Consider the following 20,318-nt stretch of genomic DNA (forward strand, 5'->3'; position numbering starts at 1 on the left):
TTTAATGAAACGTAAGAACGCAGAGAGTCTTTAGAGGTTCTCTTCATCCACAATAGTGTTAGAAAAATATCGTAAAAGTAGCAACAAATATTTAAGGGTTTAAGCAATTTACGCTATTCTGGCGAAAGGTGGCAGTAAGTAAAGAGACCACATCAAAAGAAGTGTTCCCGTTTCTAAGCTAACCATTCTTCTTCATGCCATTCTGCCACGAAACAACATCCCAATCAAAAGTAAGCTCATAATAGATTAAGCTCGTCCTATCCACCATGTACAGAACATTGTGGTAGATTGCGATTTTGCCATGAAACAAGACAAGACCACAATACAGAGATTTCAGACACAGAGTGGGTCACTTTGGTGTTTATAGTTGGGATCTAAAGAAAGGCAACCCAAGGAACTTCGAGCTTATGTCAGTACACTTACAAGAAGATATTGACGTATTAAGGAAGGTTTGCAGAAGCCCCATTTAAGGTTTACAGAAGCAACCATAAATTCGACTCGAAGCCAAAGGTGTCCCACCAACTGTTTGCAATGTTTAATTTTCTTAAATTATTTTTTTGTTACAAAAACCGCTTCGCCAGAAACTGAAGTTGAAACGAAAAAGTTTAATAACCTCTCTGCTGCCCATAAAAAGTAGGTGAACCCAATTCCGTCGTCTTCTGCTGCCCGCCTAGGCGGGGAAAGCTTAATCGGCTGTGGATGGCTGTGGACCATTTGTCTTACCCGGCTACCAGCCTGCCTTCCTGGCCATCGCTTTCCCGCCCCGTCACCAGTGCAGCTAATTGGCGAAATACCTTTTCTTGGAAGAGCAACCCAGAAGCAACGCCCCAGAAGAAAGTCCAGTTCCGAGTGCGGAGACATGTTCGGGAGGGGATGTATCAACAAATTAATTCGAGCCAAAGCAACCACCCCCGGGTATGCCCTGATGGCCGCCCGCCCTGGCCCACTCAGGCGGCTCATTTCGCAGGATCACTGCCCAACAAGTCCGCACAGCTCTGCGCGTGTCCTGTGCGACTTTTGGTCATTTTTCTGCCCACGGGCCAGGTGTGTTGTTGCCGCTCACACCGAACCCATCATCGTCAGCAAATTGGCCACCCAAACTCCCCCGCTCCCTCGCTCTCTCTCTCTTTCTCTTTCGTTAGATAAATTAATCTCAATCAACTTTTCCGCTTCTGTTTCGCTTCGCTCAGTCGCGGTGGCCCCTTCCGGCGAGCGGTGGTGTCGCTTCGGAGCTTCAATTTCGGCTTCACCTTCTCACCTGGCCCTCTCGCCGTCTCGCCTTTGTTATTACGTTTCCGGGCCTTGGCTCCACTTACCGTGCGGCCGCCCGCGAAGTCGGTAAATAAATTTATCATCACCGTCCCGTGCCCTCGCGCGCGGCGGGCGGTCTTGATTTATCCGCCCCAGGCCACCCTTCCGGCCCCGCAAAAAAAGGAAGTTTCTTTCTCTTCCACTTACTTTAGGCCTTGGGGGGTGGTGGTGGGTGGCCGTGTGCCACCCGCCGCAACTTCTTTGGTCGCCGGAATATTCTGCGCGAAATTGTTCCTAATTCCGACCTCACCCGGGTGGTGTTTGCCCGGGTGGGGTGGTTGGTGGAAAACCATCACCCCGAAAGCAGATGAGAAAATGAACAACTTTTCCTCCCACACGAAGAGGGTGGTGCAGAAATGCCAAAAGGGAAAATCGAGTCACTTGGAATGGAACAAAAAAAAACGGAAAATGAAAATGCAAAAAAGCGGATCGTCACTCATCTCTTACCAGCGCCTCTTTCCCTCTTCCTCTCGCTGCCGTGTTGTAGGTGAGATAATAAATCTAGGGATAAATAAAAGAAAACAAACCACCAACCAACCGACCGACCCGAACCCGATTCCGTCGCCGCCGGGAATGTCCCTTCTCAGCGCGCCCCTCCCCGATTCCGGGTGTTGGGGGCGCGGGACTCAGGGTGTACATAAACCCTCGGCCCACCCGCTCGCCTCCCTCCCCCCTCGTCCCCGTTGTCACAGAATATGCTGAAGTATGCGGCTCTTGCTCCGTTTGTTGGCTTATCGCGCTCCCCGCTCGCCTCGCCGGGGTTTAAAGTCCTCCGTTTCTTTTTTTCACCATTCTCTTCTCCTTTTATGATGCTGGCTGTGTGCTGTGGCTGGCCTTTTTGCCCCCGCCGCCACCCTTACCGGGCACGGGTCGGGTCACCTCTCGGCCCACACTCGATAAACCTCGATCAGTGGCCGAAGTTTGGCGAGGCGAGAAAGGAGGCCCGCGCCCGATGGAAAAGAGAGAAATAAAATACCCGGGTTGGGTTGTCCCTCCCCAACCGAAAGGGGGGGGGGTGGTGTTTTCCCGCTTTTCTCGCTTTTCCATTTCCACAGCAGGTGCCTGTGGCAGGGTGCGGTTGTCGTAACGATCGTTTGCGTGCGGGGACGGCACCGCGCGGGGGACGGCCAGAGCGGACGCAGGAGGGTGGCTTTTCGTAATGAATTCTGCCTTTTTCCCTCGGTTCCGTTCCGTTCCGGCCGCTACCACCGCCACCGATCCAATTGCGAACGCTAACGTGACGGTATTCTCTCTCTCATTGCCCGTGGCCCTCGGGGGTCCGGGTGTCCTGCCGTGGTGGTGGGCTTTTATTTTACCGCTTCCGTTGATACACGCACCAGGCGCCTCCACCCACCCGCGACCGCCCTCTGTGTGTGTGTGTGTGCCGTACAAATAACCATCACGTTTATCCAACCATCACACCTTGGGTTCTCCGGGTGATCCGGGAGTCGTCGAAGGCGTCGGGGAAAAGGTTGGAAAATAATCTCCCAACCACCCACCACCCTGCCCGCCCGTAGGTCTTCATCTGTTGCCACTGCCACCGCCGCGTGTTTGCCAGGTCGGTCGGTGCCTTTCACGTCGCCATCGTCGTCGTCGTCGTCGTCGGGTGGCTGGGAAAAATGGTTCTCGACACCACAAAGCAGAAAACCAACCAACCACCCACCTACCCACCTCGAGGTTTTCCGATCTGCTACCGCCTCACACAGCACTGCGGACACACAGTGGGATAAGAGTATGCAGATGCGTGCGGCACCAGCAGAGATCGGTTACGAATGGTTACAACTCAACCAAATCGAAGCGTACTTTTAATTGGTGGCCCCCAGGTTAAGTGAAAACATCTCCGGCGGAGCCTTTTATTTGTAACGCCCCAATCGCTGTTCGACTGTTTGGTCGCCTGTTATTTTTTATTCGATTTATTATGACGTCGTCGCCAGTTGTTGTGACCTATGGTAGCTAGTTATTGTAAGCTTGTAACGGAATTGTTGAAACTTTGTATCTATTGAGGAAACGAGCACCAAACAGATGTATTCTCCGAAACGAATGTCATGTGGCTTTTCATTGCTTGCTGACAGACCATCTGTCAAAACCACCGCTGTCGCCGTCGAACTCTCGGGGTCCACCTCGTGATTGAAAGCCTCGTTTGGATCTGGAATTACTAAGATGATTTTGAGAGTAACTTGGCTTAACTCTTAGCTCTAGTCATCATAATTGGAGAGATTGTAACCAATGAAGCTTTTCTCATCTCATCATTGTCGTCAATGAATTACAGAGACCTTGAGCGATTAAAAGTTCGATCATCTCTTAAATGTGTATTGTGTTCTATAAACTATGGGACCGTGAAGACCGTGGGCTTTCGTGAAGGCAGAGCCTGCTCGATAGCCTGCATAAAAGTTTTAAAAGCTTCAACAAAGGTTCTGCAACTTTTCATAATAATTATAATTGGAAATTAAATTCTATTAAAAAAATGTCCTTAAAATGTCTCTATTGGTTTTTTGTACCAAACTACCTACGTCCGTCGCCCAAATACTTTCATCCCGCCGCGTAGTCGACGAAACGTTGTTTTCCTACGTTTCTTCCACACACATTCGCTCTCTTTCTCTCTCTTTCTCTCTCTCTCTTTCTCTCGCTTTCTCTCTCTGTAGCTGATGTGTGAGGTCCTTTTTCTCCCCATCTCACTTCATCACAGCCGAACTCGATTGAGCGCGCACAGTAGGCGAGGTGAGATTTTCCTGTACAGACCGTTATCGGTGCTCCATCCTCCTGGGAGAGTTGTGGCTGTACGTGTGCGTGTGTGTGTGTGCTCGTGTTGGCGTGCGGATCATCAAACAATATCCACCCAACCCACCCAACCACCCACGGTGTGTGTTTGGTGGGTGGAAACTTCATCACGAAACTTTTCGAACACTTTTTCTCACCTTCATCAACGGTAACATGAAGTGTGACTGCAGCCGCCGCCGGCCGCCACCGTCGCCGCGTCCGGTAGGTGATGATGCCGCCGCCGCACTGGGCGGAGGTGGTGGGTGGGCTCTGTGAAAGTATGTTTCCGGTCGAGAAGCGAGACGGCAACAACAGAAAGAATATTGGAAAACCCAGGCTGGCTGCGGTGGCTGCCGCGTCGTGCGTAGACGGATGGGAAGGTTGTCGTGCGGGTGTGTGTGTGGGGGTGGCGGTTGGTGGCAAATGGTCGGAAAAATGGTGGACGTTGGCCGACTCTCCAGTTCCGCCCGCCCGGTGGCCCCCGGTTTACCCGTAGGCCGAACCAGTCCGATGTGACGGACTGCGATTTATTATGCTTCCTTTCGCTCACCGTGTGAGTGAACGCGAGTGAGCAGTGAGTGAGAACGTGATCTGAGTGGTGAGTGAGTGCTCACTTCGAATGGCGGCATCCCTTAGTGAGTGTTTAGTGACTCAATTAGTCAAAAAGAAGGTAGTAAATAATGTACGTTGTGGCGCAAATTGTTGTACAACGATTCTCGATTTATTATCAAATAAAAAAAAGGTACTGGAATTGAAAGTAACACGGGGCGGTACAAGACACTGGACCGAAATAAATCGGCCGTCCTTTGTATAAACCGTTGTAACGTGGACTTTTGCTCCTCTCATTAACACAAACGCCCCCGGGGGCGGCTCCAGCACGGTGGCCTTTTTTTCCTCATCTCCGACCCTATTCCCGCTGTGGATCAAAGTGATTTCCCTCTCTTTATTTCGACTCCGTGAAGGGTCTGTTGTTGTTGTTGCTGCTCCCTCTTGGCTGCTTATTATAAGCAGCCGCAGTCGCCTAGTCTTCGCCGCAAAAAGCGGAATTCGCCGTTTGTGTCGAGCTCGGTTCCAGGAATCCAGCCGGGGACCAAAAAAAAGGCACCGTAACACCACCACCACCCGAGCGGCGGTGGGAGGCTGAAGTTGCTTCGGAAAGTTTTCCCCCAGAGATCGTTGTCACTTTTGCTTAAATGAGCGAGCGAAAAACGAGGAAAAGTTTAATTTGTTTTCCGGTTGTGCCTTCTGCCTCGTCTCTGGGCCCCCTCCGGTTGGGTCCCCGAAACAAATCGTGGGGTATTTTGTCAGCCCTTCGGCAGCCCGCCCTCCCTTTTCAACTTTTCCTTCCCCCGACCGTGGCCGAGCCGGCTCTCGGGGTTGGCAAAAGCCATCGTAAATCCTGTGAGACCGTGACACTCCGGTCGGTGCGGGTAGGGGACTCGGTTGGTGCGGCGCGGCCTCCCCCCTGGTGGGTAAAGTCGGCGTAGCGTAAAAGTTTGGTAAACAGAGACGCCTTTCGGTGGAGATAATTAGATATCTATAATTAATATTGTTCACGCCCGGCAACGGAACATGAAGAATTCACGTCGGTCGTCGGCCGCTCCCCGTTCGTTCCAGTTTCAGCGTTGTTTTCGTACATTTTTCGCGTACCTCTTTTATGAGCGAATGGCACCAATTGCTGCTACTTTATCGATAGTTCTACTCCACTGCCGGGTGGCCAGTTTTTGCGTAACAGAATTGATTAATTAATTTACACTACCATCGGCTCATCGCAATTGAATTAAGTGTTGGCCTCCGGGCCCCCCCGGACTAATCCGGGCGCAATGGCTCATTAATCGGGTTTTTATCGCGAAAAACCTGTTGAGTTTATCGCTCGCATCAAGCGGCGTGGGACCCCACCAACGGGCTCCCAGCATAAAAAGGTCCCAACGAAACCGAAAGCAGCAGCAAATAATCGGTGGTGGTGGTGTGTTAAATCGCTTTCAAGCGAAGTCAAGCGGTGTGGCGCCAGCGGTGCACAGAGACGCGCGTCCGGTCCGGTGTTTGGTGGACGCAAATGGAGCATAAATACCCACCCACCGGTCGGCCGGCCGGCGTGCCTAAAGAGCTATTTGTTATCCACTTTATTTATTCAATATAGCTGCACGCGCCGCGGCGGCGCTGCTCGACGTCCCGTGTCCCGTGTGTCCCGGGCACACTTCATTTATAATGATGTATTTATTTATGAAATAATAATAACACCATCAACCGGCCCGCGCGCGGGTTGAGTGCCACCCACCGCGGTGGTATGTGGCGAATACAATTTAAATTGAGCCCTCCCAACCGAGGGCAAACAATCCCCCGCAATAGCATCGTCCCGCGCCGCGCAGCATCATCATCATCACCATCATCGGCGTCGTCGTCATTATCTTCATCAATAAACCAGCGCTCTCGTGTGTGTTGCAAATTGTCCGACAAACGGAAATGAGCGGAAATGGGCCAGCGGATATTATTGAAATGGGTTGGTGGGTGGGTGGCCAGCGGGGGGAGGAGCAGGTGGACACACTCATTATGCAAGTCAATAAGCCGCAAAGTTTGGTGGCACTTGCCAAAACCGCGACCAGCACCAACCAACCGGACCCCCCCGGGGCGGGCACTGTCACCGCAACTTTGCGGCTCATGTTGCCGCGTCCCGGCAACAACAGCACACCGCCCGCCATGCCACGCCAAGCCACGCTTTTGTCAATAATTCCTCCCGACCGCGGCACTGTTTGACGCTACGTTGAACATGAAAATTCATTTTCCTCCCCGGCCGGCGGCCGGCCACCGCGGCTGACATGTTTCGGCTGTTATGTTGCTCGCCATCCATCTTCCATCCGCCGGCCATCCGCAGCGCCGTTCCGGTTCCCGGTCCGCCGGGGTCCCGAACACATTTGTTTGTGTTGATACTCGTCACTCCGCACTCTCTGGCGGCAGCCACACACACACACACACGCACGGGCGGGCGCCCGCGAACCGATGTTAAACATTAAACATAACGTGTAATTACCAATTAATTAAAATAAACCATGTGATAATGCCGAGCGCCACGCGTGCTGCTGCCGCTGCTTGGCGTGGCGTTTGTCGGGAGCAGCCTCGGGAAGAAGATGGTGTGGCCGTAATTATTGTCCCCAAATCCTTACGCTAAATTTGCATTCACCGAAGGCGCGCGAATGGATTAATTTGTGTAAATTGTCGCTTGTTTCTTTTTTGGGTTTATTCAAGCAAAAGCTCAGGTGACTCAACAACACGAAAGAGAGGCCAATGACCAGTGTCCAGTCATGTGTCCACTTCAATGGAAATTCAATCACGTCCGAGCAAAAGTCAAAAGTGTGGCCGGCCGGCCCGCAAACAATATTGATCACTTTGAGTCCGGATTCGGTTACCGAACCGGTGCGCCACCATGCGCCTCCATCGGATCGAGAGGCGGGTGCGGGGCGCAAGTGACGGGTAGCGTTGTTGAATTGAATTAATTTCGAAAGCATTTTCACCACCCAAACCACCCTCCCTGTCGGTGGGTGGGAAAATATGAAATCGATACCCGGCATTCGGATGATAATGATGAGGGTGTCCGGACGATTAAGGGACAGATTGGTGCTCTCGCCGGCATGATAATGATACGGGCGAATTATCCTCCTACACACACACACACACTTGGGGGCGCGCACGGACACACCCGATAATTGGGTACGGTCATTAATAGGTTGTTTCAGTTAAAACACAATTTAATTTATAATTAATGCTTACCGAGCCGAACCTGCCGATCGATGTTCTCTGGTCCAACAAAAGCTACCAGGTTTTTTTCTCCTTGTGGCTGCATGGCCGCCCCAATATGCCGTGGACATTTGAAAATACTTTTACAACATACCACGTGAAATGTATTCGTTCGCAGGAATTGAGCCAAAATCAAACACTAATAAATTTCCGTTCCCCTTTTACATCCGATTGAATGATTCGTTCGTCCGATCCATTCGGGAGCCGCCGGGTGGTTAACATTTTTGTTAAATGAAGCCCACGGGTTGTTGCATTCCTTGCGTGCGTGTACGACTCTCTGGTAGCAAAACCCTGCGACCGTTCGAGGTTGCGTAGGCAGGCCAAAAATAAAGAGTCGAACCCCGCATCATCATCATCATCCGTTGCTGGCACGTCAAATAAAAGGGAATCAATCGTATCGAAAAAAAAAATGGAAGCATAAAGAGCCCGGAATGCAATATTAATCATCGAATGTTCCTCCGCAGAACCCGGCCTCGGGCGGCGGAAGTACAAAAACACCCAACTGCGTGCTGCACTCCGTTTCGATTGATTGTCCAATTGTTTGTGTTCCCTGTTTTTTGCGTAGCGACCTACGTTCTTTTAAAAATGTCGGCTACCGGGTGTACCCGGAAACCCGGAACGACGCATCTCGGCCGCTTGGTAATCTCATTGCTAACGGGCGCTGCTGCCACCACCCCACGAAAAGGACCGAAAGCCGCGTTGGCCGTTGGGGCTCGAAATATTTCAATTATGCATTAAAAACAATAAATTTATACAAATAATAATAACCCACTCGGCTCTGGAGCTTTCTTTTCCTATTTTTCCGATTTTCCGATTTGTTTCCGACAGCCGCGTGCCGGTTTTTCAATTTATGGTGCCCGCCCCTGCCCGCATCACAATCGATCGTGAGAATGATATAAAGAATTTATTTTCATCCCACCGGACAGCACCGGACCACCGGGCGGGGTGGGTCCCCGCCGGTGCGCTGTGCATTTCCGGTGCCACGCAGTTTTTTTTCCGCGCGAATAAATCCGCGTTACGCGAGTGGCGCGGAGTTTGCGTTGGCCGGGGAGTAGATTTCGTTTAAAATTTTAACAGACTTTATGATTCCTTTTTTCCGCGCCATTTCAAACGCCATTGGCCGTATCTGTCCGCAGGTGTAATCTCTCTTTCGCTCGCTGTGAGTGTGAGTCACTTTGCGATGCGATTGAAGTGTACTTTTTGCCGCAGAATGTGCGCCTATCAAAATGTGCGATATTTATGTCGAAAGCCGAGAGTTGTTGCACTCTGTAGTCATTGCATTCTGTTTGCGTTTGGTGTCCACCGCGCACCGAGCGGCGCTACTGTTTAACCGAATCAGCGGCAAAACGGGAAAAATGTTTTGCTCGCAAAATTTGCTTCATTTCGATACGCAATTGAACCGTTTTTTTTCCTGTTCCTTATTTTCGCGTATTCGATTGGATTACAGTTTTGTTTTGTTTTTTTTTTTCCTGCGGGAGGTTTATTCTCTACATACATCACTGCACACGGAGCACGGAGCGCACGTAAATGAACAGCGGAAATGCATTAAACATGAGGCGGCAGCGTGGGGCGCCGCGCTAAGGGGTGTCTGGTCTGGTCTGGCCGACCGACAAAAGCTGATATATAATATTATCAATTTACCAACCGACCACCGCCGGTGGGTGTATCAAACGCACCGAAAACCGGGGAAAACAAATAAACTCACACAAAACCTGCCCATTTTCGGTTTATCGATGAGCATCGCGTCTGTCTCTCTCTCTGGTGGTACAAACCGAAGCCCAATATCTGTTCGTTTTTTAAGGCTACTTTGACATCGTTTTCTAGTCCCATGGCGTCTGCGTTTTTGTCTGTTGCTGAACTCATATCTATCAAATGTCCAAACTGCATTGAATTTCCGAATGCAAAGATGCATCCTAGCCTGAAAGGTAGCTGACACATTGTTTATCAGATTTAATCAGAAGCTATGTACAAGAAACAGATTCTCTTATTGCTTCTTGTCTGGTTCTTATGAATTGGATTGTTCTGCAGACTGCAGTTTTATTGTTATTTCATTTGTTTTACCTATATCTATTCCATCTATGTCTATATTTGTCCCAAATTTTTAAAAAGGTCCGACAAGTCACTGTTTGGAATGTCTTCAAAAAGTGATGCGAAAACATTACGAGAAAGTTGAACCACGAATTGTCTCTTCGCAAATAAGGTCTCCTTTGACGAACAGTTTCAAAAGTATCAAAAAGATAAATATTAATCGCGGACCCAAGTCGCAAGTTGTCGAAAGGGACTACTTATTCTATTCTCAGACATAGTGAGATGTGACATTACACTGGAAAATCCGAACCTAGTATTTGTGGTCGACTGGTCAGCGAGTGGAAAGAAAATTACTCTACTGTATGAGCTGCGTTGCAAGAGTTGCAAGAATTGGTGAACGCCGCTACTTGATGCCGTAAAGACGGGTTAACCTTGTCCCAGACATCCAACCGGTATTGAATAAATCATAGCCCTAACCGACTGGCCAGACTGCTCTCGCTAAAGCCCAACAACAGGAAAACATTTACACTCACACGATGGTAGTTCGCAAAAAGGCAAACTCGTTTCAACAAATCCAAGTTCAAACCGCAAAACCCACATTCGTCGTCGTCGTCGTCGTCGTCGCCGCCGACGTCGTGTTGCCGGCGATAAAAAGTGCCCGGACCGGAATTAAGGAATCCTTAACACGGAAAAGGACTAACTTTTCTTTGCCCGCCGTCCGTTCTGGCGGAAAGCGAAATATGTCATTTCCTCCGTGTCGGTCCGGCCGGCCGGTGGCAGGCAGAGCAGACAGAGCCGCCCCAGGAAGCGATACGAGCGATAATGTGAGAGGATGTTGAACAACATGCACCAGAATCGGAAGGACCGGTGGGGGCGATTGGTCACAAAAAACTAGCACATGATACGATGGCACGGAACTGCAACCGGTTATGCCGATCCGTGTGCTTCGGGCGGAGTCCGGACGTGTTTGACCACGGAGCCGGGGCCTGCCCGGGAGTCTGTTGATGCTGTCGGTGGATTAAATACTCGAGCGGTCTGTGGGTGGTGTTCTGACCACACGCACACCCACACGGCCCGGACATGCCAGAACGTAATTTGAGCAACGGACCACAGAAAGAAAGAGAGAGAGAAAGGAAGTGTTTTGATATGGCAGCACCGTTTCTGTGCCGTCGATGGTCCAGCCTAACCTAACCCGGCCTAACCATCAAAATATGTTCTATCATTGGGCCTATTTGTTAAGGTTTTTTTTGCGCTTCATACGGCATCCTGGGGCGGTGGGCCGTGGTGCATCCGAACGTACGGCCCACCGGGTAGTGCCTTTTGGTTCGTTTACGGACTGGTGTTCCTGGCGTTCTTTTGTTGGAGCTTCACGATCTTCTTCACTCGGTCGCCGACGCCGGGTCAACCGGAACCGATGACAACGGAACCGATGGTCCTTTCCTTCGCTCGGTTCCTCGCTCGCCAGGGTGGTACACCCCTTGACATCCACTTCGGGTGTGGCGGGTTTTGAAATTGTATTTTGGACCAATCGAACACCGGACGATGTGGCGCTCTACCAGCGAGTCCACCCCAGACCGGTGTCGGGTGCAGTCGTTGGCAGGGAGTGGGAGTCCGCATTCCGCCGCCCCGTCGTTCCGTTTGCCACCCTGACTGGACTTGCGTCGTCCGGACATCAATTTTCGGGGCCTGTTGTACCTACGGTCATCGGGCGTTAGCATGTGTGCGTTTTTTCTTCGTGCGGACGAGGAGCGACGAGGACCACCGTGACTTCTGGCACCGGTGTTCCTGGTGATCAAGGTGCGTTTTGGCCTTCTGAACGGACGACGATCTGATGTTCGTTGGCCGGTCCGTCCGTACGGTGGAGGCACACAGCGTAATGGAACAACGAGGCGCACCTCCTAGCTTCGGAAGCCTTCCGCAGGAGGCTTTTCCTCACCGATGACGACGACGACGACGACGGAGTACGTGTTGAGGTTTCCACCATACCTGAATCAAGCGGTGGATCCTCCTTTCGGATGATACCTGGTTTTTGATATTGATTCCTCCACTGGAAGCGTGTGTGTATCCTTTCGGTTTGGCTGCGTATTCGCGCTTCACACTTCCTTTTTGTGCCCGTGGATTCCGCTGCTGTGTTCTGGAACGCAAGGGGACACACTTTTGCTCTCCAGCAGTAGGTGGTTCCGTTCTGTTTGCTTTCGCGCTTTCGGGCGGGGGCCCAAAACTAGCGTCAAACAGCACAGGGCTTAGCACGAGGTGACCGGGTTTTGGATGCAGTGGTGCATTTTTGAGGTCGGTGTAAGGCCACGAACCTTTCGACTCTGTCGCGAGACCAATCATGGGAGGTCGGTACCGGAGTCATGTGTCTAACTAACTTTGGTTAAGCACGTCGTTATCGGGATGTAGGTGCAATTACGGTTAATTAATCTTGCATTTGCTCGGAATCGAACATTTTGGTTGTTTTATATTTATTCAAAGCTTTGCTATTATAAAACTTCTGTCCATGAAAACTTCCTGAATTGATTGACAACTTTTTGTAGCGTTTTTTTAACGGTAAAAGGGATGATATTTTTGACAAGAGTATACAAAGAACAGCATAAATAATGAGAGAAACTTTCCCGCATCGGCCAACCAAGAAAGCCCGGGATAAGGATACCGCGCGTTGGGGGAATTACTACAGCATCTGGCACCTTTCATGATGCCAGTTAAATCTAATAAATAGTAATAATAAATACGACCCAGTCCGTTCTTTGAGAGTAAAAAAATCCGCAGACACTACGTACCTACCTGCGTTTGACAACAATATTATCTTTTTAATGTCAGCAGTAAATGCCTTCACGACGGTGGCGACAAAGTGACAAGTCCCATTTTTCATTCCCCGAACTCATCGTTTGGCATCCATTTTTATTCGTTTGGTCTTTGTTGGGGCGAACAAAGAAACAGGAACCCCATCGCCCCAGGAGCGCGCAGGAGAATAGTATAAATGCTGTTCTTTAAACCTTGATCATCCTGGCAAAAGCCCAAAGGCCAACAGCAACCTGTAGAAAAAAAATCGCTCCGCTGTGTAAACTAATGCGGAATGATTCTAATTAAATCATGTACCTTCTCTCTTTCTCTCGCGTCATTTGACCCATTTTTCCACGTTTTTGGGGTTGTTCTTTCGAGTGTTATTAGCGCACCCGGAAAAAGGTGCAAAAACCGGATCCCGTGGTCCTCCGCATTTCGTTCTGAACCCCGGGGGCGGCAACCTCCTCCAACCTGCTCCGGGACCGATCGGGCTCGAAATTCTCGAGTTCCACCCAGCGCGCAGCAGCGTCACTCATCACAATCAGTCATTTGCAGCACGCGTCACGCATCCGGTTTGGGTGCTGTTTTCTTTGGTTTTTTGTGTTTGCTGTGTATGTTGCGGTGGCGTTGTGTTGATCCGCACGCTGCGCAGGGATCGATAGAGGGACAGGGCGACCACGATTCCATCATAATCATATCTCATCACCCCCTCGGAGGGAAGACCCGGACCGCGGAGGGTGGAAAATGAAAATGACGAAAGATTATCTTTCCACGCAGAGTTGGGAACGGGAAAAAAATCTCTCATGATCCGTGTGTCGAGGAACCGGAGTGTTGTTTTTGCTTTGCTACTCTTGGGCGGGTGGCCGGCCCTCCTTCGCCGTCCCACTGATCGGGTGGTTCATTTCCTCCTGGTTCAAAGCGACGGAATGAAGAGAAAGATGTACAGATTGTGTGCCGCTGGCAACACCACGCTGGCGTGTGGGGTCGGGCACCCGGGTGCGAGGTTAGCGCACGGCCCCCCGAGGGTGGGCATCACAACATCATCCCCCATCATCATCGTCGTCATCATGAATTACGGATTCGGAAAGGCCAGCCACCAGCCGGAGCGTGTGGCTTAAATAAGGTGAAACGTGTGCGTATCACCATTAGCGAAACAGATTGAACGAGAGAGAGAGAGAGGAAGGGAGAGAGCGAGAGGGAAAGAAAAAACCAACATCACCGTCTCGCGGCCACCGCGCCTCATCCAGCGGCTTGCCCCATTGGTTTTGCCATTCATCATCAAATCCCAGCCCCAGCACCACCACCCGACGCTCGTCCTTTTATGCTGTGGATCCTTTTTTTCGCCACTTCCTTTCCGCGTTTGTTGTCTGCTGCGTGCGTGTGTGTGCGCTTGCGTTTTGGTATGCGCACCGTGGCATCGTCTGCTCATCAACTTCAATCATTTGTCGTTCGGCGACCGGAGGTGGTGCGTTCCTCCGCATCCGGTTTTCTCGCACCGTTGCAACCATCCCCCGGCGGTCTTTGTGGTCCGCCCCACGACGATCAGCAAGAGAAGATGGATGATTTCTCACTCTCTCTCTCTCGCCTCTCCGCTAGGGGAGGAAAATCGAACATCCAAAGGACCGTACATAACGCATCGATCCTTGGGCCTCCTTTCTTTTTTTTGGGCCTGGGCGCTCTTCACCAAAAACTCATCATTCATCCGACATTCCGACACCCGACCACCGGGCCCTTGGTCGGCCCGGTCCGACCCGGTCACCCACCCGGGTCTTTGTTCTTGTGTTTTTCATCCCCGCATCCCGCGCCCGGGCGAAAGTCACGAAGCCTAATTCAATCAGAGCCCCCAAATCCTTCTGGGAAAAGTCGCCGTGGCCCAGGCGCACGATAAACAATTTCCTCTGATGATAGGCTCGGTCACCTCCGGGGCTCTCTCTTCCTCTCTGACCCTCTCACGGCGTTCGATTCCGGTGCGTGTTTCTTTTCCATTAGAACCCGATATTATCTCCATTTGCTGCTCCGCTCTCGAGTGTGGGGTAGTTAAACATAATCGCCCTTCGAAGAGAGAGATTGCCGAAGACACCCTTTGCCACCAAAGCCCCTCCCGACCGACCGACCGATCGACTGTGGGCAAAGTCTCGCGACCGCCCAATCCGCCGTCGGTGTCTTCGTTGTTCGGCTTGCTTCTGGCCGAGCCGAGGCCGAAGATGATGCTGATTAAGAGGATGACGAAGGATAAAACCCGAACCGCCCTTCGAGAGGATGCCACCCAATAAGCCCCAAACCAAAATGGCAGCGGCAGAAGCCAGAAAAAAAACGCGGAGGGTTGTTGATTGGCACCAAACTGATTAGGGTGCGTGAAAAATGGCAAACCATGGCCTTATTTTGTGCTTCAAAGAATTGTATCGAAGAATGGAACTCTTGTGCGTGGTGTTTGCGGTAATGAGAAAGATTTACAAATTAATACACATTATCAGGACAATGAATGGGGGCTCGTCCGTCATAGATCATCGTCGCTGCAGCTGCACCGACTCTCACCGGTTTCCATGCGAAAGACGCCAGTTCGAACGGAACCATGTTGATAGTAATGATAAATAAATAAATCAGGATAATGATAATGGCCCAGGATGATGGGCAGGAAACTTGAGCAATCGACGTGTCACGGATTGATGAGATTCCGATCGGATTATCTATCCGAACACGTGGACCAAATAATTCCCGGGTGTGATAATCAGGTACCAGCGCTTTGGTTTCAGGTAGGGGTGGGATTAGCGTGGAATCATCCACCATGAGCTCTGCTGTGACTTCTGATGAGCGATGCTTTCCCTAAAATTAAAATGTAAATTAAAAATGGAAGCTCCCAAAAGGAAAGGCACCCGAACCGAAGCCAAACAGATTAGAGTACATAATGCGGGGATCCGAATCCCCCCGGACGTGGAAAGTTATTTTTCCATCACTTCCGATCCGACTATCAAGTCCAAAGACTCAGTCCCGGCGGCGGCGGTGACGGCCACGCCAAGAGTGCTCGAGGTGTCGGAGAACGATGATGATGATTTTCGTTTTATTATTTTTCAATAAAGCCCCGATTCCAACTCCCCCGTTCCCCGTGTGGCCCGCCTCGGAGGGGACGGTTGTATATTAGGATTCTGTTTGAACTTTTGCCTCAAATAGTCCGTGGACTCGCCAGAGGGAGGAACGAATCGAATCGAGCGATGTACAAAAAAAAAATGAAACGGAAGTCGACGAGGGCCAAACACAACAACGGCGCGCAAAGGCAAATCGATTTTACGGCGGGCGACCGGGGCTATAAAACCAGATTTTTTGTCCGCCCATCCCGTACCCAGGTCCTCGACCGCCCGCCCGCCCAAGGTACACTTCCCATGCCGGAAGAAGGAATCCCTAAAAGAGATTGAAAACAAGATTTTTCCTTCTCAATGTCTGTTTTCCTTTTTTTTTCGAATGGATCCTCTGTGTGTGTGTGTGTGTTGGGATATTGGCGAAGGCATCGAGCTTCATAAAATCAACCACCTACTTCCCCACGGGGTGGGACTTCGAAGTTCCGGCGGGTGGGTCTTGTGGAATCGAAAAATCTCCATTCACTTGTCGCCCGGTTACGATCCGGCGAGCGAGGCCCGGGGCTTAACCCAAAACATCGGTAACAGGCCTTACAAGCGGCAAGATGGTGGTGGAAGGCACGGCCACTCGGCGATGACGGACACGGGGTGGTGACGGTTCGTTTGATTTGAATCCCCGATCCCCGTTCGGCCTCAAGAACTCCCCGCAAAAGGGAGAGTGAAAACATTTCCAACACCAACGGGTGCCGGCTCCAAATGGAAGTTGGAATTTTATTTTACACTTTGGTGTCCCCGTTTGGCTTTCCTTGGCGTGGCGGTCATCACCGAGTTTCCATTAACACCTCGTCGGCGCGCTCGTCGCCGTACATCAAAGTAGTCCCGCAGAGAAAGATGCCCGGCCCCCGGAGGAAGTTAAGGTAAAGTCGAATTCAAGAATAACTCTCCGGTCCTCGATTTTTCCGGCCATGATTTGACTGATGGCCAACAAAAACAACCCCATCCCACCCCCCACGCCGCCAGCTGAACTTCAAGTGAAAACGGACTCCGGATTACGGTCCACCGTGGGGTGTGCTAATATTGTTGCTGCTGCTGCGTCTCAAAAGGGGCGGCGATCCGTGGGCTGGGATGATTTATCCCTTTTAGCCGTGTGCCCCAGGCGGCGTGGACATCTCAATGTGGGTCAGAAAATGAAGGGTAGAAAATATAAAACTCTCCTCGCTATCTCTCCGTGCAATCATTTTTCTTTTGGTCGTCGTCGTCGGAAACACTTCACCGAACCTGGCGGCGCCGGCGGCGGTTGAGATCCCTTCGGTCGAAGGATTACACAAAGTGGAGCGTTTTATGTGTGCGTTTTTTTTGTTCGCCGGCTTTTTTCCCCAAACTCACCAAAGTCCTTGCGAAAGTCGGGTAGAGCGTGACAATAATTTATTCAAAAGATTATTTCGTCCGTTTTTCAACCGGGGTCCTGCGACTGCTGCTGCTGCTGCTGCTGCCATGGTGACTGCAAATCGGGGCCTGCCTCGAAGGGTGACTCGAAGCTAAGCTACCCTTTTCAAACCGATAGCATCCTTAAGGGCCGTTTACACGCAGCGATATATCCCTGCAATGCCTTGTATGAAACCAATTGCAACGATATATCGCTACGTGTAGACAGCAAAAAAGGAACAAATTGCTTGTATACGACCAGATTGGCAGATCAAAAAAATTGAATGCGCCGAGCATCAATTTCGGTCCAATCTCCATACATGTGTGCGTGTGCTGACGGTGGATAGACATGTGTGCGTGTGTTGATGGCGGTTTGACATGTTGTTTTGAATGTTTTTAAAGGAAAAGTTTAACGTGAGAATAATTGCCTCGCTTTAAAAGCCATTCCCTCGACCACCGTGACCGATTAGTACTCTTGGTACGTTCTATTTTTTGCTTTGTAACCGAAACGCACAATCCAAAGGCAGACAAACACAGTGTTTCTTCCATGGCTGTTTCCATGACACCGAGATCTGCGATTGCAAATCGCAACGGTACATCGTGGCGTGTAGACGCTCCACCTTGGCTGCGATATATCGCTACGAATAATGGATACAAGGGATTGCTGCGATATATCGCAACGTGTAAACGGCCCTTTAGAGCTCCGCGTTCGCACGGAGTTCCTTTGCTTCGGTTGCCATGGTAGCCGCGAAACGTGTGGGCCGTATAATGCCGAGATTGGGTTCGCTTATTTGTGTTTATAAACCGTCTATTATCATATACTTTGTCATCGGGGTCAACTTCAAACTCCAATTACGATGATTTACGATTTGCTGACGCGCGCATTATTTCAACGAGCGCGGAGATGATAGCTTCAACAATGGTTGCGTTGCTTTTCAATAACCGTTCTTCGTTTCTGTTCCTTCTAATTGCAGACTGAAATCGCCAAACGACTAAACGCCCTCATCGGACAGCTGCTGCCGTTTCTGGCCACGGAACACCAGCAACAGGTCGCGGCGGCCGTGGAGCGGGCGAAACAGGTCACGATGCCGGAGCTGAACGCTATAATTGGCGTAAGTAGAGCTTGTTAAGCCAAATTAGTGGCCCCCTCTCGCTGCGCCGCGCGTACCTTTATTACCAGAACCTGGGCCCCTGGCGAGATGAGCATTGCTCTTCCACAAAACCCGAAAAACCCAAACCAAAAAGAAAAGTGGCCCCAACAGCGCGCGAAATGAGGGCGTCCGACGACGACACTCACGAACTGATGTTCCGTCCGTTCGTCCGTCCGTTGGGTTGGGCGACTTTTGTCCGGCTTTTTCCTTCCCATTTGTCCCCGAAAGTAATCAAACGAGTTGTGAAGAGATTTTATTTTTCTTTCCTTTTCCGTGGTGAATGGCAGTTTTGCGTTCTTAAGTACCCCCGCGCGTTCCATCATTCTAGATTTGCGCCTTATTTGCGTGAGTTTGCGGATTCTGTTCGTTAGATCACCCCCACTACCACCCACAGTTAGGAAGCGTACAAATTGTTGCTTTCGGTTCGATTGTTTTCCTTTTACTCATTAAAATCCGGCTTTGATCGACTTTCGTTTCGTTCTTCTGTTAGTTCGTTCGATCGATTTTGGGTTTTTCTTCCATCGAAAACTTCCTACGGAATGCATTTGAGACTGTATTTTTTTTTATTATTTTGGTTTAGCTTACACGAACGATTGGTGCTGATGAAAAACGGTTCTATCATTATTCGTTATAATGTTTGTTTTCTTTTTAAGTTCCAGTCCGAATTGGATCGTCATAAAAAGTAGCTCGAAGTAGATATGCAAAAGTGTGATTTTGTGATGAATTTCTACGACCCACAAGCCATTCGATCCTTTTTTCGGTTACCACCACCAATACAACTACCGCTACTACTACTACTACTACTACTACTACCACTACTACTTGCTCCAAGCGCTTCAAGTTTTTAGTTCCAGAACTCCCGCCGTGTTGATAGTTTCCATTGTTTTTCTGTTACACTTTTCCGTTGATCGTACTACGATCGTCCTACGTGCTGCAGAGTGATGAAACCAAAATTTAAAAAGTAATGTTTTTCCCCCATTTTCTGTCTCGTTTCTATTCGTGCGCTACGCTGCAAAAACCACGCGAACCACACGTACTCGCTCGGCAAACAAAAACCGTGTTTACCTAACCAAACAAAAAAAAACCGTTGTCGTTCAAAATCGTACACTTTTTGGCTCGCACATTACATGTAACTGTAAATGTAAAACCAAAACCAAAACCTATGAAAACGTTTACGCATCAACGAAACGTGTTGCAATGAAACAAACACTCGTAACGCTGTCCGCGCGACGCCCCGGCCTCTTATCGGTGCAGCAACATCAGCAACAGGGAATTCAGCAACTTTTAGTAAGTTTCGTTTCGTCCCCGAATAGTAGTACCTACCACCGCACGGTTAAACCCAACACCAACCAACCCACGCATCCCACGCAAAACAAACTGAAACAACCCACCACCACCGCCCACCATTGTTGATGCCTCTCCTCGACATTGTTTGTGTTGTTTGTTGTTTTATCATTCAAATCAACCACCGAGTGACGCAACGCAAGCAGCAGCAACACTACTCACTTCAAGCTGCCGGCGTTTGCCGTCATTGGCTCTCACTCTCTCTCTCTCTCTGTCACTCCAGTTCGGTTTGGTTTGTGATTAATATACTAATCTAAGCCCCATCGATCACACACACACATACTGAACCTTTAACCGGTGTTGTTTGTTCTACTTAACACCTTTTAACCACCGTTGTTGTTGTCGCTTCCTTCCTAAGCGTTTCACTCGCCAATCTTCGCCGTTTTTCTGTTCATTTTTCCTTCTTCTATGCTTGTTGTGTGTTCGTTTTCCTTTTTTCCCCTAAAGTAACGTTACTTTCTCGTCGGGCGCTGCATGTTGTCGTGTTTTGCCTTGTGTTTTGCTTTTTTATTGGTCTTTTGCTTAAATCATCAGTACATTCGAAGTACATTAATGCATGCGCATTCAAATAACATTCTTTCCGGATTTCCGGACCAATGCCGACTGCGTGTGTGTGTGTGTCTACGGATGTCCCACTCGAGGACGGAAAACGGAC

The 20,318-nt window shown here is 50.1% G+C and overlaps 1 protein-coding gene across 1 annotated transcript in view; it reads left to right on the forward strand.

The window, feature by feature from the left end:
• LOC128274639 (protein groucho) overlaps nucleotides 1–20,318 on the forward strand; it is a 186,072-nt gene that overhangs the window by 153,638 nt on the left and 12,116 nt on the right. The window contains exons 6-7 of the mRNA XM_053012897.1: nucleotides 18,143–18,280; nucleotides 19,574–19,606. Coding sequence (XP_052868857.1) covers nucleotides 18,143–18,280; nucleotides 19,574–19,606 — 171 coding nt within the window. The remainder of the gene's footprint in view (nucleotides 1–18,142; nucleotides 18,281–19,573; nucleotides 19,607–20,318) is intronic.

Source organism: Anopheles cruzii, chromosome 3 (assembly GCF_943734635.1).
Source record: "Anopheles cruzii chromosome 3, idAnoCruzAS_RS32_06, whole genome shotgun sequence".
NCBI classification, from domain to species: Eukaryota; Metazoa; Arthropoda; class Insecta; order Diptera; family Culicidae; genus Anopheles; species Anopheles cruzii.